Genomic DNA, 14515 nt, shown 5'->3' on the forward strand with positions numbered 1-14515 from the left:
CCCCCCCCACACATTTAATACTGATATTAATTCCCTTCTTTCTTCATCATACCTTTTTGCAGTCCATCAGTACATGTTTGACAGTTTCCGGTCAGCTTTTTCAGCCAACACCAAATGGTGTTTTGGAGTGTAAATCATCACATCCTCAGCATATACAGCAGCATGTTGCTCACGTCTTCTTCTGTTGTCTTGCTGCGTGTGTGTGTGTGTGTGTGTGTTGTCGTGTGTCCCCGCCAGGCCACGGGACGTCCTTCAGGATCGACTGCCACGCCTGTTCCTGCTTCGCCGGTGACGCCATCTGCTCCACGAGAGAATGTCTGAGCTTCGACAGCTCCGACGAGGACCGCAGACACTTCACCGGTCTGTCTGTCTGTGTGCTTTTGTTTGTCGCGTGCCCACACGTGCACCTGTCTTTTCAACACTTTGTCATTGGTTTTGAGCAGGGTTTGGTCGTTTCAGATAAGGTCGGTCAACCACTAAAAGGGTCTAGAAAGTAGACGGTCGCTAAGCCCCTGAACAAGGCGACTGAACAATCAGATATCCTACCCAGATTTTATTCGCATTTAACATTCTACATTACCAGTCAGTGTGTGTCCTCATCCCAGCTTGATCATGCATACATCTCATTCACCGGAAGCCGCATTTCTATTGCATGCACTTTGGGATATTCCTGGCAAACCCGCCGAGATAGAACCAATGGCCACAGCTACGAATAATATCACCCATTTTCATTCCATCACAGCTGATGCCATGAATACTTTCCCCACCTCATACTCGCTGTCCCCCCCTCCAGGTCTCCCCTGTAGCTGTCCGGACCGCTTCGTCCCAGTGTGTGCCTCTAATGGGCGGACCTATCCCAGCGCCTGTGTGGCTCGCTGCATGGGATTCAAGGACCACCAGTTTGTCTTCGGCCTGTGCCGCCTCAGTAACCCCTGCGCCAACAAGCCCTGCCAGAGAAACCAGAGGTAGGGCTCAGCTGCGCAGTCAGCGTAGCTGCTGGTACTCGAAAAGCTCGTTCCAACATTTTCCCTCCCTTTCTTACTTACTCTCTTTCTCCCTCTACGTCTGACCGACAGCCAGGTTGTTGTTTCAGGTGGCTTGTGTTGTGGTAAGCGGGGTTAAGTGGCCTTAAGTGGGGGGGGTCATCAGTGTGGGGTTTGTTATTCTATTTCATTCACAGATCATCATCATCACCCCCCCCCACACACACACACACTCCTCCCATATGCTTTGACCCCCTCACCCATGGTCTAAATGCTGTTTCCGAGGCTTTTCCACCCTGACCGGAACACGTGTATTCATATGTGCAGTGCGACGTGGCAGGCTTATGTCACAATGTGAGCCTTTTATAAGTACATTTTATTCACGTTTATCCTCCATGACATTTATCCGACACACACACACACACACACCTTTACCGCCTTCACACCCCATGATGACGTCTGTTATCCGACGGCTCTCGGAAACTCTTTTCCTGGCTCTTTGTTCAAATACTGCACACGCGCTAATGAGTGGAGGTATGTGTGGAGACTTGGTGGTTGCTATGGCGACAGAGCAGGGTGTCTTCAGAGGGTAGAAGTTTGCTCCTGTTGTTTTGGCCTTTTATTGCAGCTTTTTAACCAAAATATGCTTCATTGTGTGAATGTGCATGAGAACTGAATGCACACACTAATAGTAGTGTGAAGCCCCTCACCTGGTCTCCTCAGGCAGTGCAGACGGATATATAAAGCCGTATTGTTTGTGTTTTCAGGTGCATCCCAAAATACCGCGTGTGCCTGAGCGACTCGTCAGACTGCCCGCAGTACGAGTGTGTTGGCCGGCCGGCAGCCTGCGATAAGAACAGCGTGGAGCCGGCCTGTGACACTGACGGCCTGGTCCACCCCAGTCCGTGCCAGCTGCAGCAGGCCGGGAAGACCCTGGCCTACATGGGCCACTGCCAGGTACGTTACACAGGGGGGAGCTGAAGGGAACAGCGGGGCTCAGGGAAATGCCGCCTTCATCTTGAGGGACACTGATTGCCGGACACATAGTGCGGACCTTGCTGTTGCTTCGACGCAGCCGTGCAGGTACTGACCTGGGAGCAAAACCACGTCCAGCTTTCAGTGTTGTTTAAGCTGAAAAAGTCCTCTGTCACGGTTTAATGGTCCTCTCAGTTAGCTGTCATCAAAATACTCTGTAACAGAAGCTGCGCCAATGGTATGAAATGGTGTACATTTCCTGTCTCCTAAGTGGGCAGTGGACGCCTCCTCGCCGCCTTATTTTGCTACTCATGTTATCCGTCTAATAATATTCTCCCCCCCCCCCCCCTCCAAAAACTGTTAAATAATAACAATGATAGCGTTATTAAGCAAAGAAACACACGTTTCATTTCAGTTGTAACTTTTATATTCAGCACCGGCAGCGAGAAGTCTCCTTTCTAAACCTTTCTCTGCGGTCAGAGGGCAGAGCAGTCGCAGATTAATGATGGTGCCACGAAAAGGAAAAGCTGTGAATCAGACCAGTAGGTTTATTCTTGTCTTGAGTGCGAATGTGCAGAGGAACGACGATGGTCATTTTGTCTGTTTGGTCCAAAGCAAGGCGTCTTGACAACTAAAGAAAAGCGTCCTCGCATCGGGCTGAATAAGGCAGCGTTTGAGCCGACATCGGTGATGTCTTGATCGTCCCGTCACGAATTGTACACATGATGTCGTCAGCGCTGATGTAGCCAACTCGATGTATATGTCTACAGCTCCTTGCTCTCCGTCGTGTTGGAGACCAGCTAGAGTCATCATATTGCAAGTTTTTAGTCAGATACGTCGTTGAGGAAGTCCAGCGCGAGGACGCCGCGCCGCTTTACCTTTATCGCCGCCATTGAATGTGTTGTCCTGCACCCATGAAGGATGAGATGTGCACGCAACTGCCTCTGTCATCTTGACAACTGCAACCATATTGCCATGATATTTAAAATCCAGAAATCTTAATATTACACTTCCAGGAAGTTGGGGGACTTGTGACCTTTAGTCTAGTGTGGGTCAAGTTCTGAGAGTCACAGAAGACATTAAGCAGGTGATGAGGGAAGTTCATTCTTGATCTTGGAATCAGTAAAGGTTCACTTACTAGCTTTTCTAGAGCTTTCAGTCGCCTCTCATGGGCGAATGGTATCTCCGAACCGAAACAGAGGTTCCAACTTGCTTTCGTGTGACAGATGTTCCACACTCATCCTCATGTGATGTCACGTCAGCCTTGAGAAAGCCTGGGTTGAAAGTGTTACTGTAGTGCACCCCATTACGAGTAAACTGCCTCTGACCTGCGAAACCTGTGATATGGATATTTGTGGTTCCCAGATGACGATTCCTGATGTCCTTCATAGCTTTGTGAACCTTCCTCTGGTGTCACCGTCAGGACAAAAAAACTCAAAACTTTGGAGAAATATCAAGAAACGTTTGTGCAATGATTAGCAGTTAATACATTTGCTGGGTGTGTTCTGTTCTCAGGATGCCTGTAGGAAGCCTCAGCAAGTTTGTGGCCATAACGGCGAGACCTACAACACGGTGTGTGATGCCTTCTCGGACCGCGTGGCCGTGGACTACGAGGGCCCCTGCCACGCCGTGGGGGCAGTGTCCGACGTGGCCCCGGACTCCGCGTGCAGCGTGATCCCCTGCCCACCTCTGTCCACTCCGGGCTGCCGGCCCGTCACCCCACCCGGTGAGCGCGAAGTATTTCTGCAGTGAAGTTCACCTCACTTGCCGGGTCTTCGCTTGTGACGCGTACACAGCGCTAGTTTTCTGGACGTTGCTTTGGAATAATCCATGACCTCTGACCTCTTTCCAGGAGCCTGTTGTCCCATATGTGCCAGCATGCTGCAGATCCTCTGGAACAAAGAGCAGATGAACACTTTCTCTAAGGTACGAATGGATCACAGTTCACCAGGGTCGTCTATGCGGCGGAGCTGCCACTTATTAACTGTCTACTCTCACCAATTCATAAATAATTCCTGTGTCGGTATAAGAGAGTATTAACAGTAGTCTGACCTATTATTGTTCCACAACATATTTTTTGAAAACTGACAATAAGGAAAGATGATGAGTAACATAAAAGCACATGTTGGGGTTTAAGAGTGTTCTCTGTCTGGATGCTGCTGCTGCTGCTAGTATTAGGTGTAATTACAGGTGTTGGCCACTTGAGGGAGCTATAAATCCAAGTGCAGGTCCCCTAATGAAGCTACATGCGGACTGAACAAATGTCCCACACCAAAGAACACAACGTGCTGTTACTGTCACTACACTTTCAGCAGAAGTAGTGTTTCACTGAGGACCCTTTTCAATATCTTTTTTTATTTTTTTATGGGTTTGGTTCTCTGTGTTTCCTCATACAAACACACACACACACACACAACTGGCTGACTTTAACATTGATATCAAACTAATCCAAAGTGGCGGCAGCATCCTCTCACATGCCCCCGCCCCCTGAGCCTCCATGGATGCGTGCCCAGTCTGTTGAACAGCGGCAAATCCCGCCCCAACCCAGCCGATGCCTAAACGCCGACATGCTAGCAGCAAATACGTCCCTCCGGGCCCATCTCACTCTGATCAGCTTAATTATGCAACAAAGCCTCTTTGGCTGTGAGTCAACTTGGCCGCGGCCCCCCCCCCGGCTCGAGCACATCATCATCGCAAGACTCCACTTTAAGCCCCGATAATGCCAAACACAAGCGGAGCTGATTCGATCTGCAGCTGCCTGAGATTCAGGAGAGTGCGAGTTTAACTGCGTTACTTCGTCGCTTTTACAGCACCACCTCATTTCTCTTTCATTTAGCCGTTGCATTATTCAAATAAAACTTTCGAAGGGGGTTCAGTGAGCTAGTGAGATAATTAGGATGCCTCCCCCCCGCCGACCCGATGGAGCCTACGCACTCCATGGTGGTGGTGGTGGTGGTGAAGCGGGCTGAGATCTGGATGTGATGACAAGTAGACCTCTGATGACCGGGCCGCTGATGTGATGAACGGGGAGGTCGAATGGGGGTGGAGGCGGGCTTGCAGCGACGCTCTGAGAGACGACAGCGAGCGAAGGAGGGGAGCGGATGTACGTTTTGACAGCCGCACTGTGATTGGCCGATGGAGGCGATGTCCGGTTGGATAGAGACGCAAACAGAAGACGCGCTGGGAAGTCATTAGAAGCAGCAATGGGCGCCATGGCTGAGTGGACAGCAACTCCACAGCAGGACGCGACAGTGAAATGACGCGTTGATCATTATGGTGATGCGTCACTGCACGTATCTGCGCTGTATTAGTTCACTCAGTTAGTTCGCCTTTATTTCAGTCTGCATCCCACTTCATCATCACAGCCTTATTACCACTGGAAGACTCAGTCATGGCCAGAGAGGCTAGTTGGCATGGCATCACTGTGGAGGTTTTCAGTCCCGCTTGCTGCTCATCGGAATGCCAGCCCCTGCTTTACGGTTGTCGAGTGAAGAATGAGAGGACCTTTTTTTGATTAAAGACACACAAGAGACATTTCTGAGCCCAATAACGATGCAGCTACGTGAAAGGACAGAGTGTTGGGGCCACCGTCTCAATATTTTGAGACTGTAAGTTGTAATTTGGATGGATGGACATGAGATACTGTTACGTATTTCTGCGTATCCTCTGTTTACCCCACTCGCCCCGCAAAAACCCTCCTTTCTACCACCGCATCCCATACTCTGCTCCGTAGTGTAGATTCGTCATCAACGGGAAGACCCAGAACCCCACGCTTGTTGTACATGTAAGGTCTTGTAGGCAAGAGAAGAGGGGGTAGAAGACAGATACCAAGGTGCGAGGAACGAGCGGTGTATTCCAAGGGACACCTGCTGGACCCTCGTGGAGGCCGTTAACTGGAGAGGCAGAAAGAAGGCGAACCCAGGCAGCTTATATGTAGTGCGGAAGGTCATTATAAGGTTCGGAGACCTTCAAAACGTCTTTGGAGACATGTATGCCTCTTGTCAGTCCAGGGGCGGGAAATGAGAAGGGTAGACAACATAACTAAGCGACATTCATTTGACGTTGTCTGATCCCTCTCCCTCTGTTTGACCTTCGACCCCACCCCCCACCCCCCCCCCACCCTTCGCGCGCAGCTGAACAAGAACCAGCCAGTGACGGTCCACAACATCCTGCAGATCCTGCGGCTTCACGTCTCGGTGCCGCAGTGCGACGTCTTCGGCTACCTGAGCATTGACCACGAGCTGGTGGTCCTCATCACTCCGGTGGACCAGCAGCCAACACCGCTGCAGGTAACACACACACACACACACACACACCGTCCATTTCTTTGCATGTCTCTTTTTGCTGCTTTTTCACGGCGGGCAGACAGTTGCTAAAACATCATTTAGAGCATAATGGTACCCCACTGAATGCATTAATAATGGCATTTAGAGATAAATGAAAAGCAAACTTTCATTGGTATGGGAGATGGATGATACTGGCGGAATGTTTTTCATAATAACTTGTAATAAGCATGAGGCTGGCAATATTTACATTTTTCTTATTGTCAATAAATCCATGAACACACACACTGGAGTTTATTTTGACTCAATCCCACGTACACCGTCCTGCTGCCCCAAAGACTCACTAGAGCACCAAATGTGGATTAATCCTCCGCTAAAAATAGTCCCCAACAAATGCACTATTTCCTCCTGTTTGAGTAACATTTGATAAAAAAAAAAAAACTGCAGTGCCCAGCTGTTTTAGGAAATTACTGGGCCTTTTTAAAAAAAAAATGAAATTATGTATCTGTAAGTTGTTTTTCAAAATGTCAAAGTCAGACAGTATTGAGAGACGGACTGACACATTGTTGGTTTGGATCTTTTCATGGGGTTTGACAATAAGAACAATAAAAAGAAAAGAAAAAAAAACAACTTAACTTATTATTTAATGTGCTGGATGCAGCCAAGTCCAAACGACAATGTGTTCGTATCCAGCCTTGCCTATTTACTCCCCATCAAATCTCAAAGTGGGTGAACACTAAGAATTGATTTGCTATGTGCTTAAAAAAAATGATATATATATCATCATGATGAGATAGAGGCGTGGTGGTCTGACCAGGTAGGGGATGATGTCGGTTGTATAATATATCTGTCTTCTAGGGGTGGGAATCACCAGAGGCCCCACGATGCGATATTATCACGAATCTTTGATGTTGTGATTTTAAACATTCTGAGTGCTGCGATAACATTTATTGCAATATATCGCGATTTATTACCTTTTTTCAACAGCAAGTGAGGTTCCCAGTGATGTCTTTATTCATTTCTCAGTCTGTTCATCTCACTTCAGTCATTTTTATTGCAGCAAATTGTCAAGCAGACAGACTGACCGACACTGTCATTAAATGTTGCATGCACAATTGTACAAGTGCATGTTTTCCCGAACTGTGGCTGAAACAATTTTAGGCTAATATCAGGGAGATGTTCGCGACTGATTTCATAAGACAAGACGCAGATCACAGCTCGGATCATCTAATCATCACCTTCATTGTATATGCACACTTGAAGGGTGTGTGATCTGATAAATGCACCGTGATCGTAAATATCCATTCATTACAAATACTGTCTATAATCACAGAAGTACAATTTTTGCAGACAACTGAAGCCCTTTCATCTTCCCATTTCTTTCTCAGGCAACAAGGTTACAGGTTACAACAGCAACACACTCCCAAACACGGCCGCGTTTAGCTTCGCTAATTACCCATCTCACTCCTTCTGGACATAAATATTCATGCGCAAGGTGTACAGTGGTAAACTGAGGGGGAGGACGCATCTGTCTCCTTCGGCGTCTCACTTCGTTCCACTTCCACATGCATTATTTTGCTGTCGTGATCGTTTATTATGGACAAATAGTGTTGACAAATGTAGCATATATGTTTAAAAAAAAAAATAATATATATAACAATAAGAGAGTTTATAAGAATGACAGTTATTTTTGATACAGATTTGCTAAATATCCCCCTCTGTCTATGACTGAAAAGTAGTTTCGTCTAACACAGGAGACATCTTTAAGTGCCGCTCATCGTTATCAACATGCCAAAATGCACCAAAGCATCAGTGACCTATTTAATTAGTGCTTTTCATTATTATACTTGTATTATTTATTTATTTATTTTTATTGAATAGTGGTCTTTGGGAGTGTATGTAAAAGCATTTCCATCTCAAGTACTACCCATGCTGAAAGAAATCATACTATTGCTCGTGAACTCAGGTGCAGGGGCAAACTTCTTCTTCATGTGGATTCCTTTTTTCCGTGTAGGCCACTCCTACACATGCCGCTATTTTGCTTTTCTTTTTTTTCTTTTTTTTTTGCACCTTTTTTTTAACCCTGATCTCGTATCAAACCGGATACATACCCTTTTTATTTGCTGAGCCTGATTATTTATTGATATTCTATACCGTGGTACTCTTGAATACATCATGCACTTGCAATAGCAATTCCGCAAAATGTAATGGCATTTCACCGCACCGTTGTAACATTATCATAATCATAATCATTGCCATGATTGACCTTACATTTTGCACAATTCATCCACGTTCAAGGCTTAATAGTCATCTGCCATCAACTGTCGGGCCTCAGTTTGACAGGGAGGTTTGCAAACGTTTTATGGGTGTGTTTAAGAGCACTGTGATTGGCCACCAGGTTCCACTTTGAATGGAGACATAGGAACGGAGTGCCAGACTGATTATTATTATTATGGTCGTACAAGGTGTCTGAAAAAAACTCTTCTTTTTTTTCCCAGACGTGAGAAGAATCTTTAAACTTGGCTCGCTCACGGTGTGTCCCGGTTTATTTCACCGGTTTATTTCAACGATGATGATAGAGTGACGAATTAATTAATTACAGCTTGAGAAGGTGGAACCAGACATGCATTTATCTCTCTCTCTGTTTGCATTCAACCTTGTGCTGCTGCAACCTGAATGTTAACATGGCAGCGTTTTGACTTGACTTGAAGTGTCACGGTCCAAACCTAGTGAGATTACCATATGTGAAAGGGACTGAGGCGCCTTTTCAGACAAAGACCAACACGCGAACTTGCCATAACAATTATGTGACGATGTATTAAACGGGGCTTTGGAGGACTGATCCAGCCCGTTCCATTGTCAGCAAGTCTAAACATTCTTCAGCCACGTCTCAGCGCTGAGGCAGTTTTGGTTCCAGCGGACAATGCCGCAATTGTCACGCCCCGGTGAATACAGGCGACAGGGATGGGACCCCAAGGAGGCAGACAGGATCAGTTCAAAGACTTCATTGCAAAAAGGCTTGCAGAACCATGAGGCAGGAAAGTGTCAAGACCAAAACCAGTCGGAGCAAGCTTTTAAATGAGGCCTTGCAGATCCAATACGAGTCGAGATTCAGTAGCTGGGCCGCTTATTTTTCGCCTCAAATTTGTTCAGAAACACATTTTGTCGGACTGCCGAGGTGAAATAAGGGAAGGTTTACGTTAACGATAATGGCAAAACCGCCGCCAGCGCTTTGCATTGTGGGACACAGCAGGCGAGGTAGACCGGTCCGATGCAGACTGGAGATTTTTTTTTTTTCCGAATCAGTAGAACATCTGGCATTTAGCTTTTGTTTGACGTGCTACATTTTGGCAAAATCAGTGCATACTGCTGGCGTAGTAGGCGGTTTTGAATGCAGCCAGAGAGATGGCTGAGACAGGTGGGGCATCTGCTGGACAGGTAGAGAACGGCAATGAATCAGTGTACTGATGCTTCAGAAATAACATTCCTCTAATACTCTGCACTGCGTAGATGTGTTATCTTTATTCGTAAGACTTGATACCCAATGCAATATGACACATTTGTGGTTATTACTTGCTGCCTCCAGTTGTGTTGTGGAAATCGAGTACACCCATGCCATGCCACACTTCGCTTTGTTTTGTTTTCCGTGAGGATCTTCATTTGTGCCGTGGACAAAGAAGACAAATGCAAAACAATCACAGATAATCGTAGCACAATCATGGCCATGATTACTTGTGTGCAGCCATGATACTTAAAATACATAGCTAATACCTAAACCACATACAAATTAAGATACAACGCTGATAAAAAAAAAAAAAAAACAGAGTAAAAGCCAGGGGCTGAAATAGTGCAACAGTTCCTCTACTGACAGCATCACTCAGTGTTAATTATATGTTAGATCTATGGCCTTAGAGAAGTGGTCTCATCATATCTTGTTTGTAATCGTAAATGACAAAAATCTAGAATCTTTCAGCCCTTATTGTCCCCTCAAGTCATCTCATAGGAAGAGGTTTATGTGTGTCACTCAGTAAGTGGGTTAAAAAACGCTGAAGCGCAGCTGCACTCTATCTGGAGCTGAGACATCTTCAGGCTGGAGTTGAACCACTGCTGCTGGTAGCAATCTAATCTAATCTTAGACCAGAATCAGTTCATGCCCAAAAGCGTTGAACACGCTTCATACAAAGCTGCCGGTAGACTGATACGGTGTTGTGTAAGAACTAAAGTGTGGAAAGAGGGGGGGGAGGGGTTGAAGAGAGAGAATACAACGGCAAGAAACTGAAACTTGGTTTGAAAAGAGAAGAAAAAATATAATCGATGAATTCCAAAAGATTCAAAAAGAACCTTGAATGTTTTTGCCCAACTGGAATGCTGTCACTCGATGGAATGGGCTCATAGTTATGAGTTATCGGGACCTACTCATAGGTTCAGAAGGCTTAGGTTTAGGCAACAAAACTACTTGGTTTCGGAAAAAGGATCGTGGTGTCACGTCACTTTCGTAGGTCACGCGACTCCACCGTGTAGATCAGCCTGACTTGGCCATTCGAGAATTTTCCTCCCAATGTATTTTCAGCAGTAGAACCTCCCCTCAAAAGAACCACCAGCCTCACTTGCAGCGGAAACGACGGCGGAATACACAATCCCCACAACGTTCTTTGGGGGGGCTCGAACAGCAGCAGACCTTTGGTCGCAAGCCGGGATCTTGGGGCAACCAGCAGAGCTGCATCCGCCGATCTCAGGGAACGCTCAGGCACATAGGGAGTCGACACAACCTTTGTGTCATTTGGTTAGTGATCAATGATCGGTGGAAGTCGCCGTGTGATGGCGTTTCTTGGAGCCTGCTCAAATCTGAAACAGCAGCGCCCCGCACCAATTGGAGTCGGCGGAGGGAGCTCTGACCGATATCGACATGAAAGGAAAGATCTGATATTGGGAATTTTCTCGAGCTGAAAGAGGCGAGACTGGACCGCATTCCTCACGTGAGCCTCAAAACCTTCTTTCAGCCAGCTTAGGATATTATATATAGCGAAGCAGGCTGGTGGAATGCCTTTGGACCGACCATCCGTGGAGGCAGGCATGCAAAAAAGGCATGCGGAAGCGCAGTCAGTCGTTTGAACAACAGCCCTAGAGAGGTGGAACCAGTTCGCTAGGTGATGCGAAATGAGCGGGGCAACGCGGAGGGAAGTTAAACATTGTTCATTTCCATATACTACCCACATTGTAGTGATATAAAGCTGGTCGACAATCAGCAAACTTTCCCTGTAAGGCGCCATTTACACCCGGTGTTAACCCGCGATCTGTGTCAGGGTACATCAATCCGAATAACGACATCCGATCCACAGACCTTTGCATTTATACCTGGCAAACAACCTGATGTTCACTCATTTTTAGTGTTTCAGTGGGCTCAGATTGCTTGTGCCTCTACAGGTTTGCTCTTCGCTGAAATAATATGTGTGTTGTTCAAGTAGGCAGACTATTTGATCTGTTTCGCAGGCCCTATATTAGCTTATCGGTTAGGGTTGAAAAGAAAATCACCCCTCCAGCAACGTGTCATCGGGGCTGATTCAAGTCCACCTTCACTTTTAACCTGAAGTTCTTCCCTGGCTTCCCTCTTTCAAGGTCACAGCGAAAGTGAACCGAAACTGTCGGACGGACAGTTTGACAATGAATCATTTACACTTTCTTACTGCATAATTCACGGTGCCAAGTCAGGCGGGTTTCCAAAAACCTGTAGCTGCATCTGAGCGAGAGAACAACCAGGCTGTAACTTGGAGAAGAAGGCCGTGTGTTGGTTCAGTATTTATTTCGATAGAACATAGACTTCCAACAAAACAGAAAGTGTTTTTTTGATATATATGAATACTTGATTTAAACTATATTAGCCACAAGGAATCCTCTTCTGAAAAACTATGTATTCGAATAATGACAGATGAATTTAATTGAACATGCGTTTCAACCTTTTTGGGAGAAGCGGAGGACAGAAGCATGCAGAGGCACAGTGAATCTCTCACAGATGCTAAAATGGCATTGGATTTAGACATAAGAGCAAATGAAGGAGAAAAAAAAAAACAGACAAGGATAAGCATGAAGAAAAACAAAGCAAACTGCGGTTAAAGGAAGCCTCCTAGGCTTTTAGTTTTAGCTGTTACTAGGCAACAGCTTCTCCCGCTTGTTTAAGAGGTAAAGGAAAGATTCATCCCGAGGTTGGCGAAGGCAGCGCCAAAACAAAGTTTCTACATCCCTGTGCCTTTTACGCACACAAATATGTAGACCTCAGAATTCACACAGGTAATTGGAATCATCTATTCTGACACTCTTCACATGTGTTGAAGTTCTCACTGGAAGTATTACAATCTCGTAAAAGTCTCTCTGAAAGGCCTTTTTCAAGCCCCCATTCCATGTCCACATCTAGCCGACTACAGTCCAAATGACCAACAGTGTTACTTACACCGCTTGTTTTTATCCGGGATACTTTGGGAGCTGGACTTGCGTGGACTTGGGGTAGCCAAGAATGCATTTTGCATCAATCAACCAGCGGTGGTGGCAGAGAACCTAAGACACGTTCATAGGGTTACCATTTTTGTCCTGGCACTGTTACTGTGTCATTTTGTTATGTTTCGATATTTTGTCCAGGCAGGAAAGTAACTATTTAGATTTTGAGTACGTGGGTCAGTTTGTCCAAATAATGCTTTTCTGAAAAGTTGCCGCGATGTGAGGACTGATCGGTCGTCTCAGGAACTAGCAGCTCGACCGGTCATCACCCGGGGAGAAGCGACTTATCTCGGCAAGCCCTTTGGTAATTTTACTACTGGCTCTGATGTCTCTGTTGGGTTTTGGTATATGGTTTAGTTCATTTTGAAATGTAAACTTTGGTTTCTTTTGAATATACTCTACTGATTGGTTATACGTTGATACGGGTTGGGCGTTCTCGCATGGCCATCGGTGTGTTAGTGTGGTAACCGTTAAGGTTGTAAAGCCACGTGAGTGAAGACCATTTGACTGCATGTCACTGTCAGTTAGGCGGGGGGGGGGGGGGGGGGGGGGGGGGGCCTATTATTTTTCTTCCGAAAAAGTCTGGACTCCTGAGTTGAACTCGCCAAGAACTCCCAAGGACCTGAGTTCGAACTTGGCGTACTCTGTTTTGAAAAAAAAAGGCCTTAAGTCTGAATCTGAAATCTTTATGTGTGGGAACAATACAAGTGTGTATTTCCTGGTTGTTTTTGTGCAGATCTCTGTCTTAACAGTAAGGACACAGCTCCTGTTCAGCTGCCCCAACAATATTAGTTCAACTTTTTTTTTTTTGGGGGGGGGGGGCTAAAATCCAAAAGCCACCCTAACCATGCATAAAGTTGTTTTCATTTTATTTAAACTCATACTTAAGTACTCATGTGCAGTCTAAAGACAAATGAAAGTGTTTGTGGGGTGTTTGTTCAGAAACAGAGAGGCAGGCTGTGCTCCTGTGCCCACCCAGAAGGAGGAGTTCGGAGATCCCGAGTGTTCAGCGTGCTCTTGTGTTTTTCCAGATCGAGGCCTGCAGCAAGGAGGCCGAGAAGATTGATTCCCTCATCAACTATGCCAGCCCCACGCTGGTCTCCCACGTCCCCCTCTCCGCCTTCCTCGCCTCCGAGATCAAGACCTCCTCCGTCCGCTCGTCCGGGGGCCGCCGTCCGCTGCCTTCGCCTCTGCCCGCCGGCCTGTGCTTCCTCCTGGGCCTCCTCGTCGCCCTCCACCAGCTCTAAGTGCCTCGCTGACTCTTGAGTGTTCCAAAGTACCCCCCCCCCCCCCTCTCTCTCTCTCTCTTCCTGTGACGGGTGTCATGAGGTGAGTGTGTTCTGGCGGTCACAGAGCAGGAAGAAGAGCAGCGTCTTCCGACAATCATTCCTATTGACTCACCTGCGTGTCAAACAATCAAGGCGGTGGAAAAGCTATTATTATGGAAAGCTTTTTGTATGAACAGTGTTATTCACTCACTGGGTTTCCCTCCAGTGAAGTGTGTTTAAGTGTGTGTGTGTGTGTGTGTGTGTGTGTGTGTGTGTGTGACTTTTTAAGAAGCATTTGACTTCATACCAGCAGTGTTTATCCATTAGTTCCAGCAGCAAGCTCTCCTCTGAAAGCTGTTAAGTGGGAATGTAAATTACATGACTCACTCTGTCTTGTTCTGAGGCTTTGTGTGTGTGTGTGTGTGTGTGTGTGTGTGTGTGTGTGTGTGCGTGTGTGTTTATGTGCATGTGTGTGTCCGATTGGATCTCGGAGCCGGACAAGGGCAAAACATCCCCG

General features: G+C 46.6%; 1 protein-coding gene across 1 annotated transcript in view; it reads left to right on the top strand.

Moving 5' to 3' along the window:
• Positions 1-14023, top strand: part of reck (reversion-inducing-cysteine-rich protein with kazal motifs) — a 56179-nt gene extending 42156 nt beyond the window's left edge. Inside the window, exons 15-21 of the mRNA XM_070928210.1 lie at positions 238-360; positions 794-965; positions 1751-1940; positions 3474-3684; positions 3811-3884; positions 6092-6247; positions 13762-14023. Coding sequence (XP_070784311.1) covers positions 238-360; positions 794-965; positions 1751-1940; positions 3474-3684; positions 3811-3884; positions 6092-6247; positions 13762-13977 — 1142 coding nt within the window. The 3' untranslated portion in view covers positions 13978-14023. The remainder of the gene's footprint in view (positions 1-237; positions 361-793; positions 966-1750; positions 1941-3473; positions 3685-3810; positions 3885-6091; positions 6248-13761) is intronic.
• Positions 14024-14515: the final 492 nt, after the last annotated feature.

Source organism: Enoplosus armatus, chromosome 21, assembly GCF_043641665.1.
Source record: "Enoplosus armatus isolate fEnoArm2 chromosome 21, fEnoArm2.hap1, whole genome shotgun sequence".
NCBI lineage: Eukaryota > Metazoa > Chordata > Actinopteri > Centrarchiformes > Enoplosidae > Enoplosus > Enoplosus armatus.